The sequence below is a fragment of the Pongo abelii genome, chromosome 11 (assembly GCF_028885655.2).
Source record: "Pongo abelii isolate AG06213 chromosome 11, NHGRI_mPonAbe1-v2.0_pri, whole genome shotgun sequence".
In the NCBI taxonomy this organism is placed as follows: Eukaryota; Metazoa; Chordata; class Mammalia; order Primates; family Hominidae; genus Pongo; species Pongo abelii.
This window is the reverse complement of record NC_071996.2, coordinates 61948742-61965152: the sequence shown is the minus strand read 5'-3', so window position 1 is coordinate 61965152 and position 16411 is coordinate 61948742. Positions and strand designations below refer to the sequence as shown.

The following is a 16411-nucleotide window of genomic DNA, read 5'->3' as shown; positions in this document are numbered from 1 at the left end:
GTTTGCTCATCTACACATATGGCCCCTGAAAAGGCCACCCCATTTCCTAAATTTGTATAATACCATCTTCTAATACCTAGTACCCAGGTACTATCACTTAGCTCAATTTCTTACTAGTAAGAATCTGTTTAACTCAGCGTTGATTAGGTCCACTATTGCTCCAACCTACTAGAATATAAACCCTTGAGGTAGAGTATTTGACCTAATTGACTTATTCATTATATCCCAAGCACCTAGCATGCTTCATGGTGTGACAAATGCTTTCTGAAAGGTTGAACATCAGATGTTTTCATAAATGGTTAAAAGTTTGTATAATTATCACTTAGAGCATGTAGGTGAAATAACTTTGATGTATCTTTAATTAGTTGAGTATATAGAATAAAAGACTAGTATTTAGGTGGCATTCCAGGTGCCCAGCCAAATTAAATACTCCATATTTCTTTGTCATAGACTGGAAGGTTAAGAATATATGCCACTGAGCCCTAGAGTAATTCTTAGAATTTTGTACAGCTGCTCTCATCAATGAATTGTGTACAGAAAGCCTGAATTCTGCTAGTGTAGTAGTAGTAGTATGTGCATGTATATGTGAGTGTGTATGTTTATATAAATTTACTTATATGTATAAATAGTAGTTTATATATCTATATAGTAGTAATCATTCTAATATAGCAGCTAGTATGATTAGGGATTGTAAAATCCTTCTGTGCTTCCCTATAGAAACCATACATTACTGGGAAACCAAATAGATATGTGTTTTTCAAATATCTCTGAGAGTGACCCAGAATATTTCATTTTTTTATGATTCTACTATGTGGATTTCATGACCTTGAACGGGTTGTGACCCAAAGTTTTAAAAATATTGCTGTAACTGGGACTAAAGAGTTCAGTCAATAGAAATGACTTAAAATTTAGAGTTGGTAGCCAGCATTACCTGTATATTATTTATGTTTGCTTTGCCTACCTAGTAATAGGTAGAATTCCTTCTGGAATTCTAATGTAAGTGCTAGTATAAAAGGGCAGTGGAATACCTTGGCTTTAGTGTATAAAAGGGCAGTGGAATACCTAGGCTTTAGTTTCTTATCAACTCTTGAAGACCCTCCCTGTATGGAGAGTGTCATCAGCATCAGTGGAAGAGCAAAGGGAAACCCATGCACACATAACCTGTTTCTGCTTTTTTTTCTGTTCAATTATTTTTAACTAATACATTGAGCACTTATAGCAGGTGTATGTTTATGGCCTCTTCTGCCAATAAAAACTGGACCTACAATATTGCAAATAGAACAAAATTCTTCCAATTTGTGCTAGGGATATTTCGGTGGAAACATTTGAGAAGTAATGAAAGATGTAATGAGAGTTATTTCAGGTTATCTTCTGAGTGAATAGTTTAAGCTTTTAAGTGAATACTTTATAAATAAGCTAAATTCCACCTCAAGTAATCTCTCACTGATTTTAATGAAATTCCAACATTTTAGTAATGGTAAGTATACCCTGTGAAGAAAACATGGTAACATGATATTAGTTTAAGTTTCTTCATGGAGCTAACTGCTGATTTGTATCTAATACTGCACATCCATCTTTCTCAAGAAAACTTTAATAAGGTAGTATCTGCCCTAAAGCTGCCAACTCATGTTTTTGTTGTTTTTTTTTTGAGACGGAGTCTCACTGGGTTGCCCAGGCTGGAGTGCAGTGGCGTGATCTCGGCTCACTGCAAGCTCCACCTCCCGGGTTCATGCCATTCTCCTGCCTCAGCCTCCCGAGTAGCTGGGACTACAGGCGCCCGCCACCACGCCCGACTCATGTTTTAACAGTTTTAATAGTCGAGTTACTCAATATTGAAACAGGCTTCCTCACTAAGTGAGAGGATTTCAGTGTCTGAGGGAAGAATATTATCATTCAGATAGACACTGTGCCATAAAACTTTCTATAATGATGTGATAGCTGTTGAGCACTTAAAATATGGCTAGTGTGACTTTTAAATTTTATTTAATTTTAATTAATTTAAATGTAATTTTCTGCATGTGGTTAATGGCTGTCCTATTGGACAGTGCACTTTTAGATATTACTTTTGATACATTGATTTTGGGTTCATCAGAATTGCTTGCTGTATAGTTGAATGCTGTCCTTAAAAATTGGAATGAAATGTAATGAGTGGACCTGATTTTGTGTCTAGTTGAAGGTATAACCACACAAAAGAACTGTTTAAAGTGACTTTTAGATATTTTAGTTTTACTAGTTGACTGTATTTTGAGGATCAAAAGAACTGCGTTTTCAGTAATTGTATTATTATGTTAGTGTTGGTGCTGAAAGTGTCAAGAACAGAGGTTGTTGGCACATTAACTGAGATTTTTGACATGTTGAAAGCAAGGACTACAAACGTAAAAACAGATAACAACAAAAATCCTATAGTTCTGAGTTTGAATTGAAAGTGTTGATATGACCTCTGTCGTTGAAGTATGAAATACAATTATTTTTAATCAGTTATTTTCTTGAATTTTAAAATCTATGATAATTTTGAAACAGATTTGATAAATACTAGCTCCAATATCAGGATTTTATATCTTAATAGTTACAGTGTTGCTGTTTTTCTTGTCATATTTTTGTTTTAAAATATGATGTATTAATTTAAGGCACATAAATAATGAAGACACATTTTCATTTATTCAACAAACATTCAATAAGCAACTGTTTTAAGCAAAGTATTCCTCTAAGGCTCTGGGAAACGTAAGATACTAAAAACATGAGTTCTACTCCCATAAGCTTACTAATTCTTAAGCAAATGTATGCATTTTCATAGTTGTAATACAGGATAAAATATGGTAAGTGCAGTGAAAGAGACAGTGATAAAATACTTTAAAACTATTATGGATTTAGAACTTTGACTTCTCCAAATTGTCAGCAGTCAACAGTGCTAAGGGTTTGGGATCTCTGACTTTCAGCTTAGGTAATTTATGGGTATCCTTGTCAGGGGTGTCATTCATGGTGTCACTTTGACCTGGGGTTTAAAGAGTAGGGAGGATTTGATACGCAATCATGGGGCAAGAGATGAAGAACATGTTAAGGAGAGGGATGCAGTTGGAATTAAGGATTTGGGAAAGTATGGTGCAAGAACCAGGTGATGGTGACTAAGTTTGATTGGAAATACAGAGAAAGTAAGTTTTGAGAAATAAGTAAGCCTATAAGGTCAAGCCTAAGGAGTTTGGGTTTAATTTTGTTGTTAATATGAATGGGAGAATAGATATGTGCTACCACATGACTTTTGTCCATGAATTGGTTCATGGGGAAAGAGGAATGAATTAGATGACAGTTCAGGTAAGAGAAATAAAAAGAAGAATTAGGATAGTAATAATGACTATCTTCAGCAACAGTTGGCTATAATAGTTAATTATTAATAGGAGAATTTTGACTTCTGTTATAGCCTATGGGAAGTTTTAAAGTAATATGATTGCTAAAAATTTGAACATCAGTTTAGAGCTCTAAAATGCTATAACCTTTAACAGAAGACTTTTAATACTCATCAATTAGAGAGTTAATTTTCTCCCAAACACTAGTATTATTATATACCTCCTTTCTAGCAGATAGGCATGTGTTAAACTAGCAATCATTAGTTTAGAAACCATTAAACATCAGAAGTGCACATTACTTAAATTGGGAATGTTTGAAATTACCTTTTAAATCTATAAGCAATTTGGTGGTTGCATATTTTCTAAGCCTTGTTATTGATATCAATAGCCAACTAAAGGAGGGAGGACATACATTAGTGAGTGTTGATAGGACTAGAATAAATTTTTGTGAGCCTGCTTTAAAAATTTTGTGTTAAGGTTAATATGACCCTCAGACATATTAAACAGGTAAAATTTATATAAACTTAATAGTAGCCGTAAAATAGACTCCTGCAAACTTCTGGGTTTTTGCAGATCTTTATAACAGGTTCTGAAAAAGCTGTTTTTGGGGGAAGTTTTCATGCATTCTAGACAAGACTAGTAATGTCAGAAAGCATGTTATAGGTGCATTTTGTTGTCAATCTTGCCTACATTAATGGAGACCTCTGAGAAAAATGGAAGCCGACCAGGGATGCATGCTGGAGCTCCAGAGTTTGCAGTGTGCTAACCAAAGCACAGTGTGTGTTAAATGTTAATTTCTTTATGTGTCTATAGCGTCTATATCACCTTTAAAACCTTCAAGTTACTAACCTGAGCAACGTAGGGAGATCCCGTCTCTACAAAAAAAAAAAAAAAAAAAAACAAAAAACAGGTGTGCTGGCATGAGCCTGTGGTCCTAGCTACTGAGGAGGCTGAGGTGGGAGGACTGCTTGAGTGCGGAAGGTCGAGGCTGCAGTCAGTAAGCTGTGATCACGCCACTGCACTCCAGGCTGGGAGACAGAGTGAGACCTTGTCTCAAAGCAAACAAACAGACAAAAAAAACTCTAAAACCCAAAACTTAAAGGTTTACTTTTGATATTATCAATCTGGAAAGAGTTAACATGAAATGTTAATATGAAACCATAATACTAAGATTTGGTTTGGGTTAGATGGGTCATACCCATGCTAGTAAACTTCTAGGAGGTTGGGTAGATTCTATTGCTATTTTGGACTTCTGCATTATAAAATTTTGTTTAAAATAATTGGACCATTTTTTAAAGCCTGGATTGAAAAGTGTAACAAGGGGAGATTTGACTATCTTACATGTTTCATCTATATATTTCATATCTGTTTGATGTGTGGTTTCTCAATTAAGAATTATTAATTATAAGTAAATTTAGTATTTACAAAAAGAATTAAAGCATGATTTTGCTGTGTATTCTTTTAGACGCTAGCATTTATGAAATTTTGTCATAAATGTAGGAAAGAATTAACATTATAAGAAGTTAGTTTTTGACATTGACTAAAAAAGAATAGGTGAAAACCAATATAATGTAATTCCAAGTTTCAGCTTACTTTCAGGAAATAAATTGATGAAAGCTGTATAGTTGAAAATTGTCCGTTTTGTTCATTTCTGTCTAGATTTCTTTTTCTTACTTTTTTGAGACAGGGTCTCACTCTCACCCTGGCTGGAGTGCAGTGGTGTAGCCAAACCTCATTGCAGCCTAAAACTCCTGGGCTTAAGCAGTCCTCCTGCCTCAGCCTCCCAAATAGCTAGGACTACAGATAGGTTCCTGTAGTCCATACTGGCTGGCTAATTTTTTTTTAAATTTAGTAGGGATGGGTTCTTCTAATTTGCCTAGGCTGGTCTCTAGCACCTGGCCTCAAGTGATCCTCCCACCCGACCTCCCAAAGTGCTGAGATTATAGGCATGAGCCATCACACCTGGCATTTCAGTCTAGATTTCAATTTCTTTTTGGGTTTATCCAGTTTGGGGTTTGCTCATCTTCTTGAATCTTTAGATTTTTATGTCTTTAACCAAAATGAAAAGTTTTTAGCCACCACCTCTTCAAATAATTTTTCAACTCTACACCATTTTTCCTCCCCTAAGATTCTGTTGACATGAATCTCAGACATTTTGTTATCGTCTCACAAGTCCCTGGGTCAGTTTTAACTGTTTTTCAATGCTTATTTTGTCTGTTGTTCAGACTGGATAATTTCTATTGATCTACCTTTGAGTTCATTGGCTCTTTTTTTTTTATCATCTTCATTTTGCTATTGAGTCCATTCAGTGAGTTTTTTATTCAGATTACTTTTGTCAATTCCAAAGTTTCTATTAGTTTTCTTTATGTCTTCTATTTCATTGCTGTTTTTCCATTTCTATCAAGTTCTTGATAACTTGAATAATCAGCGACTCAGTGGTGTAACATACTGGGCATCAAGAAATACCTATCCATGGATAGTATGCTGTCTCTTCATTATTAGGGGAAAAGCATAAATGAGAGGAAATAGGCTTTATGAGTTAATCTAGAATCTTGCTTTTTGGTTAGTGAATAGGTCAGTAACACTGATAGGTTGGTTCTCAAAATACATGTGGCTTTTTAATGTAAAATTATTTCTTTTTAGTGTTACTGAAATTTTGTGACTCTTTAGGTTAATGGTACCTGGAAATGAAGCTCCAGAGTTTGTGACTAATTCACTTCTTTTGGACCATCCTGGAGAAATGACTATTAATCAGCTTCCTAATGTATCACCAAGGATAGATTTTACCTCTGTAAAATAGCTCATTTCATTGTTGATCACCTTGTGATCAGTAATTTTTCCTATGCCAAATATAAATTTTAAGGTTAGTTCTTCCCCCTAAAAAAACAGAAAATGGGTGTGTTTCATTTTTGTGTAATATTTTTTAATGTGGAAAATTGAAATAGACTGAAAAGTATAAAAAACAAATGAAAAGTATAAAAACAAATTAAAGTCATTTATAATTTCACCATTCTGAGAACCATTGTTAACATTTTGATGTATTTTTTTTTGTTCTTTTTTATTTTCAAATGTTGTGGGTACATGGCATATATTATGGGATACATGAGATATTTTGATACAGGCATACAATGCATTATAATCACATCAGGGTAAATGGGATATCCATCACCTAAAGTGTTTATCCTTTCTTTGTGTTAAAAGCAATCCAATTATTGGTGGGTGCGGTAGCTAACACCTGTAATCCCAGCACTTTGGGAGGCCGAGGCGGGTGGATCACTTAAGGTCAGGAGTTCAAGACCAGCCTGGCCAACATGGTGAAATCCTGTCTCTATTAAAAATACAAAAATTAGCCAGGAGTGATGGCAGGCACCTGTAGTCCCAGCTACTTGGGAGGCTGAAGCGGAAGAATTACTGAAACCCAGGAGGTGGAGATTGCAGTAAGCCAAGATTGCACCGCTATACTACAGCCTGAGCAACAGAATGAGACTCTGTCTAAAAAATTAAAAAATAAAAATAAAAAATCCGATTCTTTGTGTTAAAAAAAAAAATCCAATTGGGCTGTGGCCTGTAATCCTGATCGTTTTGTGATTAATTTTCCAAGTGTCCTTCGAGCTTCTTGTATTTGGATATCTAGATCTCTAGCAAGGCCAGGGAAGTTTTTCTTGATTATTCTTTCAAATAAGTTTTCCAAACTTAGATTTTTCCTCTTTCTCAGGAACACTAATTATTATTCTTATGTTTGGTCATTTAACATAATCCCAGACTCCTTGGAAGCTTTGTTGATTTTTTTAAATTCTTTTTTTTTTCTTTGTCTGATTGGATTAATTCGAAAGCCTTGTCTTCAAGCTCTGAAGTTCTTTCTTCTGTTTGTTTGATTCTCTTGTTGAAACTTGGAAAGAGAATAGTGGATAGATAACAAAATGAATCACTTAAAACCTCCCCAAGTAGGTGATTGACTCAACAGGTCAGAGTCTAGATGCTTAGGATGCAGAACTAGGAATATGATCACCATGAGGAAATAAGATTTAAGATACCATGGGCAGTGGTTTGAAATTAGAAATTAAAGACCAGGGAACAGTGAAAGTGCCTCGTACTTGAAGATGAGGACTCAGACTCTGACATCACAGTGAGCAGGATTAGAAAGATAGCCATGTTATTAAGAACTGGAACGAGAACTGATATTCATTAAAACAATGGTTTACCACCTTTTTAAAAAAGCACTGGAACCTTTTCTTTAAACAAAATCTCACATAGAATCACAATGTACAAAACATATAAAAGAAGATCTTTGACACAAGTTGTTGGTATGTGGGCCAGAGCTAGAGCCTCTATTTCAAGGTTACTGGGAGTAGGTTCCCTAATTCCTAAGACTTAAAGGTAGCGTAAGATACTGGAGCATTTTGAAAGGTAATTTCTAGCAATAACAAACCTTTAGAAATCTTTCTCTTTTTGTTGACTTAACTGTCATTAATACAATCACATGGTAAAACATTCAAGTAGAAAATATATGTGGTGAAAAATAATTATCCCATCCTAGAATCCAATTTCCCCATTGCCTACAAGTAAATACAGTTACAAATTTCTTACATATTTTTCTAGAAATAGTCTATGAGCATACAAGTATATGAATATATCTTCCTCTTATTTTTCTTTATCACAAATGAGATCTTGCTATTTATAGTCTCCCCCACCTTGCTCTTTATATTTAACATATTAGCTAGTATAGGTCTACCTCTTTCTTTTTGAACACCTGCATAGTAATCTAGTAAAGATTTTTAAAATCTAATTTAACAATTCTTTATTGATGGAAATGTGTTTTAAAAGTCTTTTGCCATTATAGTGGTGTAATAAATATCCTTTATGTATACATTTACCAATGTGTTTGAGTATATTTCTAGGATATATATTCCTTTGAAGACTTTTGAGTAGGAAAATGGTAATACTAAAAAGACAAACCTAATGTGAGGGTGACCAGCACAAAAGAAAAAAAAAAAAAAGAAGAAAAAGAAAAGCCCACATTTTTTGCATGGTATTCACAACCTGTTATCCTCACTTTGTTCTTTAAGAGGTATATTGTTTCTGTTATGTGGTTCTGCATCTTTCCTATTAAAAGGGACTTTTTATTTTAGTTCATCAGACATGTAGTACTTAGACTTTGCTTCCTGGGCTTCTGAGTATACATGGATATTTTATATAGAGTAATATGATTTCTGTTTGATTCTCTGCTTAATTTTTTCATCTCATGCATTGGTTTCAGTTGCTTTCCAGAACTATCTTAAATATTCTAATTAAAATTTTAATTGTGTTTCTTAGTTAAGCAAAGTTTTAGGTCTTTTGCTTGTTCTTTGGAGCCCCTTGGATTTGTAGATGAAAGGATCAGCTAACCATACACCATCTGTCTTTTTATCTTTCTAACCTTTGTTTCCTTGTTAGACATTTCTAAGTCTAGTTAGTATTTAAATTCACAGACTATACCTACAATTTAGTTGATCTAGAGATATTAAATCTTTCTTAAATCTTATTATCTTTTATATATTTTTCATAAGTCTTAGGATAACGTCTTCCCCACAGATAGCTCATTGCAAAGGAATATTTAATCCTTTGGATGGAAAGGGATACTCTCTGAATAGATTATTTGCTGAGCAATATGAAAACCACTGCTTTTACCCTTGGATAATTTCTCACCATCAGGTCTCTTGAGATAAAAGTACAACAAGAGTAAATCTTTAAAAGGTTTAACAGAAATCTATAATTTAACATGATACACATTTGGAGATAGAATCAAGACTGCCATTGAAAAGAATGATAAGGACAAAATGGAATTAAATTGTTAAATATTTCAATGCAGTATTAATTTTGTGTGTGTGTTTTGTTGGTTTTGGGGGTCAGTTGTTTTTTAACCACCAATTTTGTAAAACTCTGATAGAAACTTGAGAGCTGGTTTAATTCAGTCTCATAATTTTTTTAGGTAAGGAAACTAGTATTTAGGGGAGTCTGAAACTTGCTGAATATCACAGGTTAACACACAGAACACCTGGTTGCCAGCCAGTTCTGTTTGAGGATGTAATAAATTGTTTGTTTATAGTGGTAAAATGTGTCAAATGACAAAAAAAGCAACTCATTTTACATATTCACATTTTAAACCACTATATACCATACTTAATTCCTTGAAATTCTGTTTCGGAAAATGTAGGTAAATAAAAATTTTATAAATAGAATCTTTTTCCTATGAACGTATTATTTTCAAAGAATAATTTTGTCTGCTGTCTGATAAGGTATTTCGGCCACATCCCCTATTTCTGAATGTCCTTTAACAGAAAATTTTTCATTTGTTGCCTGGTTTTTGTTTTTGTTTTGCTATTTAATATCTTGAAGTTTTATATGTTCAAATGTTCAGTTGCCTGGAAGTTGTCTAAACAAATAATTATATGTAAACCTTTCTCAGAATTTTTAGAAAATATTGAACTTGTATAATAAAACTCTACTCTTAGTGGTTTTAATAAACCAAAAGAAGTAGCATAGTGACTACCTCCTGATATTCTTCCTAATTATCATATTTCTCTGAGGTTACATTATAAAGGAAAAGTAAGGACTCACTGAATCTGCTGTGTTTTGAACTCCCACAGATAACTTTTGCTACTGTTAGTACAAATAAAATCATTCTTTAAAAAAAGTCCTTTCAGGAAAAATATCTAAGTCTATTTTTATTTGTAATTTCTGCATCTTTAATCTATGGTTATACTTTTTTTTTATTACCCTGCTTTTCTTGACTGTATATGGCAACACTAAAGTATCAGTGCACCTGAAACACAGAGAACTAATCATGTTTACATATCTCAGGCAACGTGTCTTGGTCTCCCTGTTAGCACCTGTTCAGGTTTACACTTACCAGCTGTCAGTGTTCATGAACTCTATGATTACACAAAACAGGAATACTTGAGATACATTAACTTGAACAATATTATCATTAACAACTGATCATTGAATCCTTTTATAGTACATAAAATCATCATGCAGGGAAGAAGTTGTGGTCTGTCATTTTCATAAATTTGGATTTTTATTTGCGCTCAGAATTGTTATAGATAAATGTCATTTTAGTAAAATACAGCAAATGTATGTTACCCAGTATGAGTGAGCATTGTGATGTGTGTTAATTGCATGTGATACATTATCAGTGTTTAAAAATTTGGATAAAATGTGAAATATTAGACTCTTAGAAGGATGCTGACACAAAAGATGTTAAGTATAATTTTATCACTTATTACAGTAGCTTTGGGTCATCAAAATCAGCTTGACTCATCTTACTATTATAGTTATATAGAATTACTATTAAAGTTTTAGCTAGTTGAATTTCAAATAATACCCTTTTTGATACTTTAGATCAGAGTTTTTCATCCATAGCAACGCTAACAACTTAGTTTGGATGATTCTGTAAGGGGAAGACTGTACTTGTCCATTTTCGGGTATTTAACAGCATCCCTGGCCTCTATCTCCACTCAATGCCATTAGCACTCTTCCAGTTGTGACAACCAAAAATGTCACCCATATATGTTCCCTGGTGGGGGAGATGGTGTGTCAGAAAACCAAAATCACTGCTTTAGGCTACAGGAAACATCTATAATGTATCAAATAATTTGTAGTCCCTTCATCTTTTGCACGTATTTCTCCCATGATTCACAACATTTTTTTTCACTATAGTGTTTTGCGTTAATTTGTGGTTGTAGTCGTCTTTAACTGGTTAACTTTCTTTTTTCTTTTCTTCTCATTTTTTTGTTTTGTTTTGTTTTGGTTTTGTTTTTGTTTGAGACAGAGTCTCACTCTGTTGCCCAGAATGGAGTACAGTGGTGCAACCTTGACTCACTGCAATATCCACCTCTTGAGTTCCAGCAATTCTCCTGCCTCAGCCTCCCGAGTAGCTGGGATTACAGGCACCCACCACTGCGTGGGTCTTGCTAATTTTTGTATTTTTAGTAGAGACAGGGTTTCACCATGTTGGCCAGGCTGGTCTCGAACTCCTGAACTCAAGTGATCTGCCCACCTCGGCCTCCCAAAGCTCTGGAATTACAGGCGTGAGCCACTGCGCCCAGCCTAGTTAAATTTTGAAATAAGGCATCCCAGCACTTTGGGAGGCGAAGACAGGCAGATAGTTTGAACTCAAGAGTTCAAGACCAGCCTGAGCAACATGGCAAAAACCTGTCTCTACCAAAAAATAGAGAAAATTAGCCAAGCATGGTGACAGGCACCTGTATTCTCAGTTATTTGGGAGGCTGAGGTGGGAGGATCACTGGAGTCCAGGAGGTTGAGGCTGCAGTGAGCCATGATCACAACACTGCACTCCAGCCTGGGTGACAGAGAGAGACCTTGTTCTCAAAAAGAAAAAAAAAAAAAATGACCAAGTTAGACATTAGAAACTATAATCTCTTGAATGGCCTTAAGTTAAAAGATGTACCTACTGGATATTCTTCCATTGTTGAATTATAGACGGGAGGTCATGTTATTATACTCCGTTTGTTGTGATCTTGTGATATCTAGGCTGGTTTTGAACACAAAGAATGGGTTAGTTCATGATCATTTGGAACCCAAGATGAAAGGAGTATTCTTAACACAAAGGGTCAGAATGAGAGGCCATTATAGGAGTGTAGGTGTCAGATGTGGATGCTCTGGCCCTAACAGAAATCTAGGAATAGATGGTTCTTGGATACCTGAACTGTTTTTATTTTAATGAATATATTTTTCTAAAAAGATATGAATAAATGAGTTTCTGCAGATTTTTATGTACTATGCTTGAATTATAAATAATAACTCGTGATAACAGATATATTTTGTCAACAAAATGAATGTATTAATTTTTCATCTGTATTTGTATTATAGATGAAAAATCAGCTTATTTGGAAAATTTTAAGATAACATACCTTACCACATTGGTATCTGTGCAATTATGAGACATTTATTTTAAATTCTTAACACGTAATCTATCTGGCTAAAAATATAATGCCATGGTAAGGATATACATAATCTATAAATAGTATAACTCTTAAATATTCACTTTAACATGAATAATTTAGAATACCTTAAGGTTTCTTTTCTTGCCACATATACACATGGGTAATTATATACATAGATGCTCACTCATTAAAAACAATAGCTAACAAATATTAAATGCTAAGTACTCTGCCCTTTACATGCATTATCTCATTTAATCCTCCCAACTACATCTTCTTCAAATCACTCATGAGGAAATTGAGAACTGAGAGAAATTACATAATTTTTACAAAATCACAACTAATAAACTTCAGGCACAGTGTTTGAACCCAGATAATGTTTATTAGCAAATATCTCACTGACACAATGTAGTCTGTTCTTCATTCCTTCAAGGTTTAGTTTTTTATACTCTTTAACTTCAATGCATATGTATTTTTTTTTAGTGCTTACTATATGGAAGACTTTGTGGGGTTTTTTTTTGTTTTTTTACTTTTTATTTTGAAATAATTTTAGACCTAAAAATAAAAAACAGTGTTCACATATATTTTTCATCCAGCTTCTCCTGTTAGCAAGTTGTATAACCAAGTACAATTATCAAAATTATAAACATCAAGAAATTAACATTGATAGAATACTATTAACTAAACTACAGATCTTATATGATTTTCACTAGTTTTGCCATTAATATCCTTTTCTTGTTCTAAAATCCAACTTAGGATCGATCCCACATCACATTTAGCTGTGGGATCCTAGGTCTCACACTAAGGAATTCCTAGTCTCCTTAGTCTTCAACCTATGGCAATTCCACAGTCTTTTTTTTTTCTTTCTTTCTTTCATGACCATGACACTTTTGATGAATACTGGTCAGTATTTTGTATATGGTTTTTCAATTTGGGTTTGTGTGGTTCCTCATGGTTCAGCTGAGTTTGTGTATTTTTGGGAAGAATACCACAGAAGTGATGGTCTCTTCTGGGGCATCAGAAAATACATGATGTTCATATTTTGTTATAGATAATGTTGTTTCTCCACTGTGAAACTATTCTTTTCATCTTTTTATTTAATAGATATTTTGGAGGAGATACTTTGAGACTATGCAAATATCCTGTTTCTCCTCAAATTTTGACCCACTGCTTTTAGTAACCTTTGGTGCATATAATTTTATTTTGTTTTTATTATTTATATATATATATTTTTATTATACTTTACGTTCTAGGGTACATGTGCACAACATGCAGGTTTGTTACATATCTATACTTGTTCTTTGACTAGTTCTTACGATATGGTAAGCCAATGATTGTTTTGTGGATTTTTCACAGTTATACAATTTCACAATTACAAAGGCGTTGCCTTCTCACCTTTTAACTATCAAGTTGATGGCCAGGATTTCTTGTGCTTTAGCAGGGGATGATAGTAAATAAAACTGAAAGAATAATATTTAACTTAAAAAGAAAAATAAATAATATTTAACTTAAAAAGAAAACTTAAAACTAAACCTTGTAAATTCAGGCATAAGACAATCTTCATTCTAGAGTGCAAAGGCTAGAGTGGATTTGTTAAATTTCTATAAAATGACAAAAAAAGCATATGTGTAAGATGAACTTGGAGTAGTTGACCCAATTTTTGGTTATTAGAACTAAGAAATGCCTATTAAAAACAACAACTACTTAAGACCAGTATGAGAGAATTAGTACTTTACATGCAAGAAGACTACTCAGCCACCTAATAAATCTTAGGCTAAAAATATCTAGTATACATATAGTTGAAATAAAATAATACATGAATAATGTCTATAATAGAGCTTCTAAGGAAAATGGTTACATAAGCATATGTTTTTAAGAAGTTAAGCCCCTTCTTACTTAAATGAGCGAAAAGAACCAGAAATAGAAGAAAAAAAATTACACCTTTACTGAAACTAAAAAAGGCCCCAGCCTTATACTACTAGCTCTAGTTCTACTCTCATTGCCAGGTTTAAATTTTATTTTTAAGCAGTACTGTAGCAAACAACGTTGTATATATCACTTTACCTAATGATACTTTATCTGTGAGTGTGTGTGTGTGTGTGTGTGCACGCGCACACACATTTGTGCATGTGCGTTTATTTTATTTAAATAATTATTCAGATTAATTCTTCAGGGAAAGTAATATCCATTAAGCGGTATGTATACAAGACTACTTCTTTTGCCTTCTTGATTTTCCTTACTTTAGTCCTGAATCAGGTTTTATCAACAATAAGAAATACCTATACTTCATAGCATATTATCCTATAAAATGTTAATGACTATTTTATATTGAGCTCTTATATGCCAAGTACTCAGCTAAAGTGCTTATCTTATTATGTCACCAAATTATTTCTGCTGTGGAGTACAAAGGCAAATTTTTTTAAACCCCTTCCATTATTTTTTTTGCATAGTATATTTACGTAGCAAATAGAATTCTTGAAGACAATGAGGTTACCAGCTATAAAGAAAAAATAGCTTTTTCCTAAACTCTCTTCTAGGTAAAGAGTCCATATTTTTTGTATGTAGTGAAATTAGACTTGGTAAAAATAATTTTTGTGGGCCTTACCATCAGACAGCCACATGTCTCAGAGTTCATTAGTTACTGTTGCTGACCCAAAACCTACTCTTTAAACATTAGTTGCATGCAGCTATCAGTAGCAACTATGCCTTTCCCATGATGAAGGCTGATAAAGAGAAATACAAATTCTGTAAGAATATGGACAGACTCATCGTAGCAGTACTGTCATTTATGGAAGTGATTTACAGCAATACCAGAATATGAGGAGAAGTTTTTGAATTCTATATGATTAGAAAGCTCATTGAAATGGTCTTTCTAATGATGTTGTATGTCAATTTAAGATTACCTTCCCCATATGTATCTATCTTATGAGAAAAATTATCTACATACTTTATGGATTCAATCAACAATTAGGCAAACACTAGCCTTGCATTATTTTAATTAGTCAATATTTTTAAATGAAATCCAACTATTTTTCTTAGTAAATATACAGTTCTTCTGTGAGTTGCCTGTAGAATTCAATACAGAAATCTTTCTGTAGTTAGATTATTTAAATGGTGAGAGTTTTCATGTGGCTGATCATAAATTCACTTATAGGCAAGCGGTATCTTTTTTCTTATTGTAGATCATGTTCTCTTTAAAGCATCTGTGAATTTAATGACTTTCTTGCTTGATTGTGGGATCAGTGCATGCATAGAGTATTAAAATGAATATAAAATGCCCATTATATTCCAGATTTTTAATATCGGCATTAGTTATTGCAATAAAACCAATGCAAGGCTACAACCACAAAGCCCAACAAATTAATAGAGATGATTAGAAGTGCTTTTGTCATTTTAAATGGGTCACAACTAAGGCCATTTTGAAATCATGGTTTAAACTTGCCTCAAGTTAAACTCTGAAGTGTATTTGCCTGTTTTGAGGTGTATGGGGGGGATTCCCAGGCCAGATTCTTGGACACTTAAGAGAGCTACAAGTATATTGCTATCTGTATTTAGAAGATAAGGGTGCAGAACATTCAAATGTGGTGGTGTTTTTTTTTTAATTATTCATTAAGGTAACAGGAATTCTGTTGCAAGTGAACCGATGTGAGGTAATTTGGGATGAATAAGATGAATATAACATGTTAATTTATGGTTGTGGCAACACACGTTTTGTGTGAAATTACTATATTCAAAACACTATTAATTTGGGGGGTATAAGAAAACTCAAGAGGATTTGGTATACTTAAACTTTTTCCATAAGTTGGTATTTTAAATTATATTATTTTTATCTACTCCATATTTTCTTTTTCCAAAGAACATGTATTTAGAAATTTATTTTATATTTTTAAAAGTATACAAAAAGTTTAAATATGTTGAATTCTTTTGAAAACATTTTTTATCTGATACTGAGAATTAACATTTTCCCCTCTCATAGATATGGAGTCTGGAGAACGGTTACCATCCTCAGCAGCCTCCTCTACTACACCAACTTCATCTTCGACACCTTCTGTGGCTTCAGTAGTTTCAAAAGGTGGCCTTTCCACTGGAGTTGCTTCACTTAGCTCTACAATCAACCCATGTGGTGAA

General features: G+C 33.5%; 1 protein-coding gene across 16 annotated transcripts in view; it reads left to right on the top strand.

Moving 5' to 3' along the window:
- BAZ2B (bromodomain adjacent to zinc finger domain 2B) overlaps positions 1 to 16411 on the top strand; it is a 395277-nt gene that overhangs the window by 212954 nt on the left and 165912 nt on the right. For all 16 annotated transcript variants that reach the window (XM_054548956.2, XM_054548959.2, XM_054548958.2 and 13 more), the window contains one exon: positions 16260 to 16406. In XM_054548956.2, coding sequence (XP_054404931.2) covers positions 16260 to 16406 — 147 coding nt within the window. The remainder of the gene's footprint in view (positions 1 to 16259; positions 16407 to 16411) is intronic.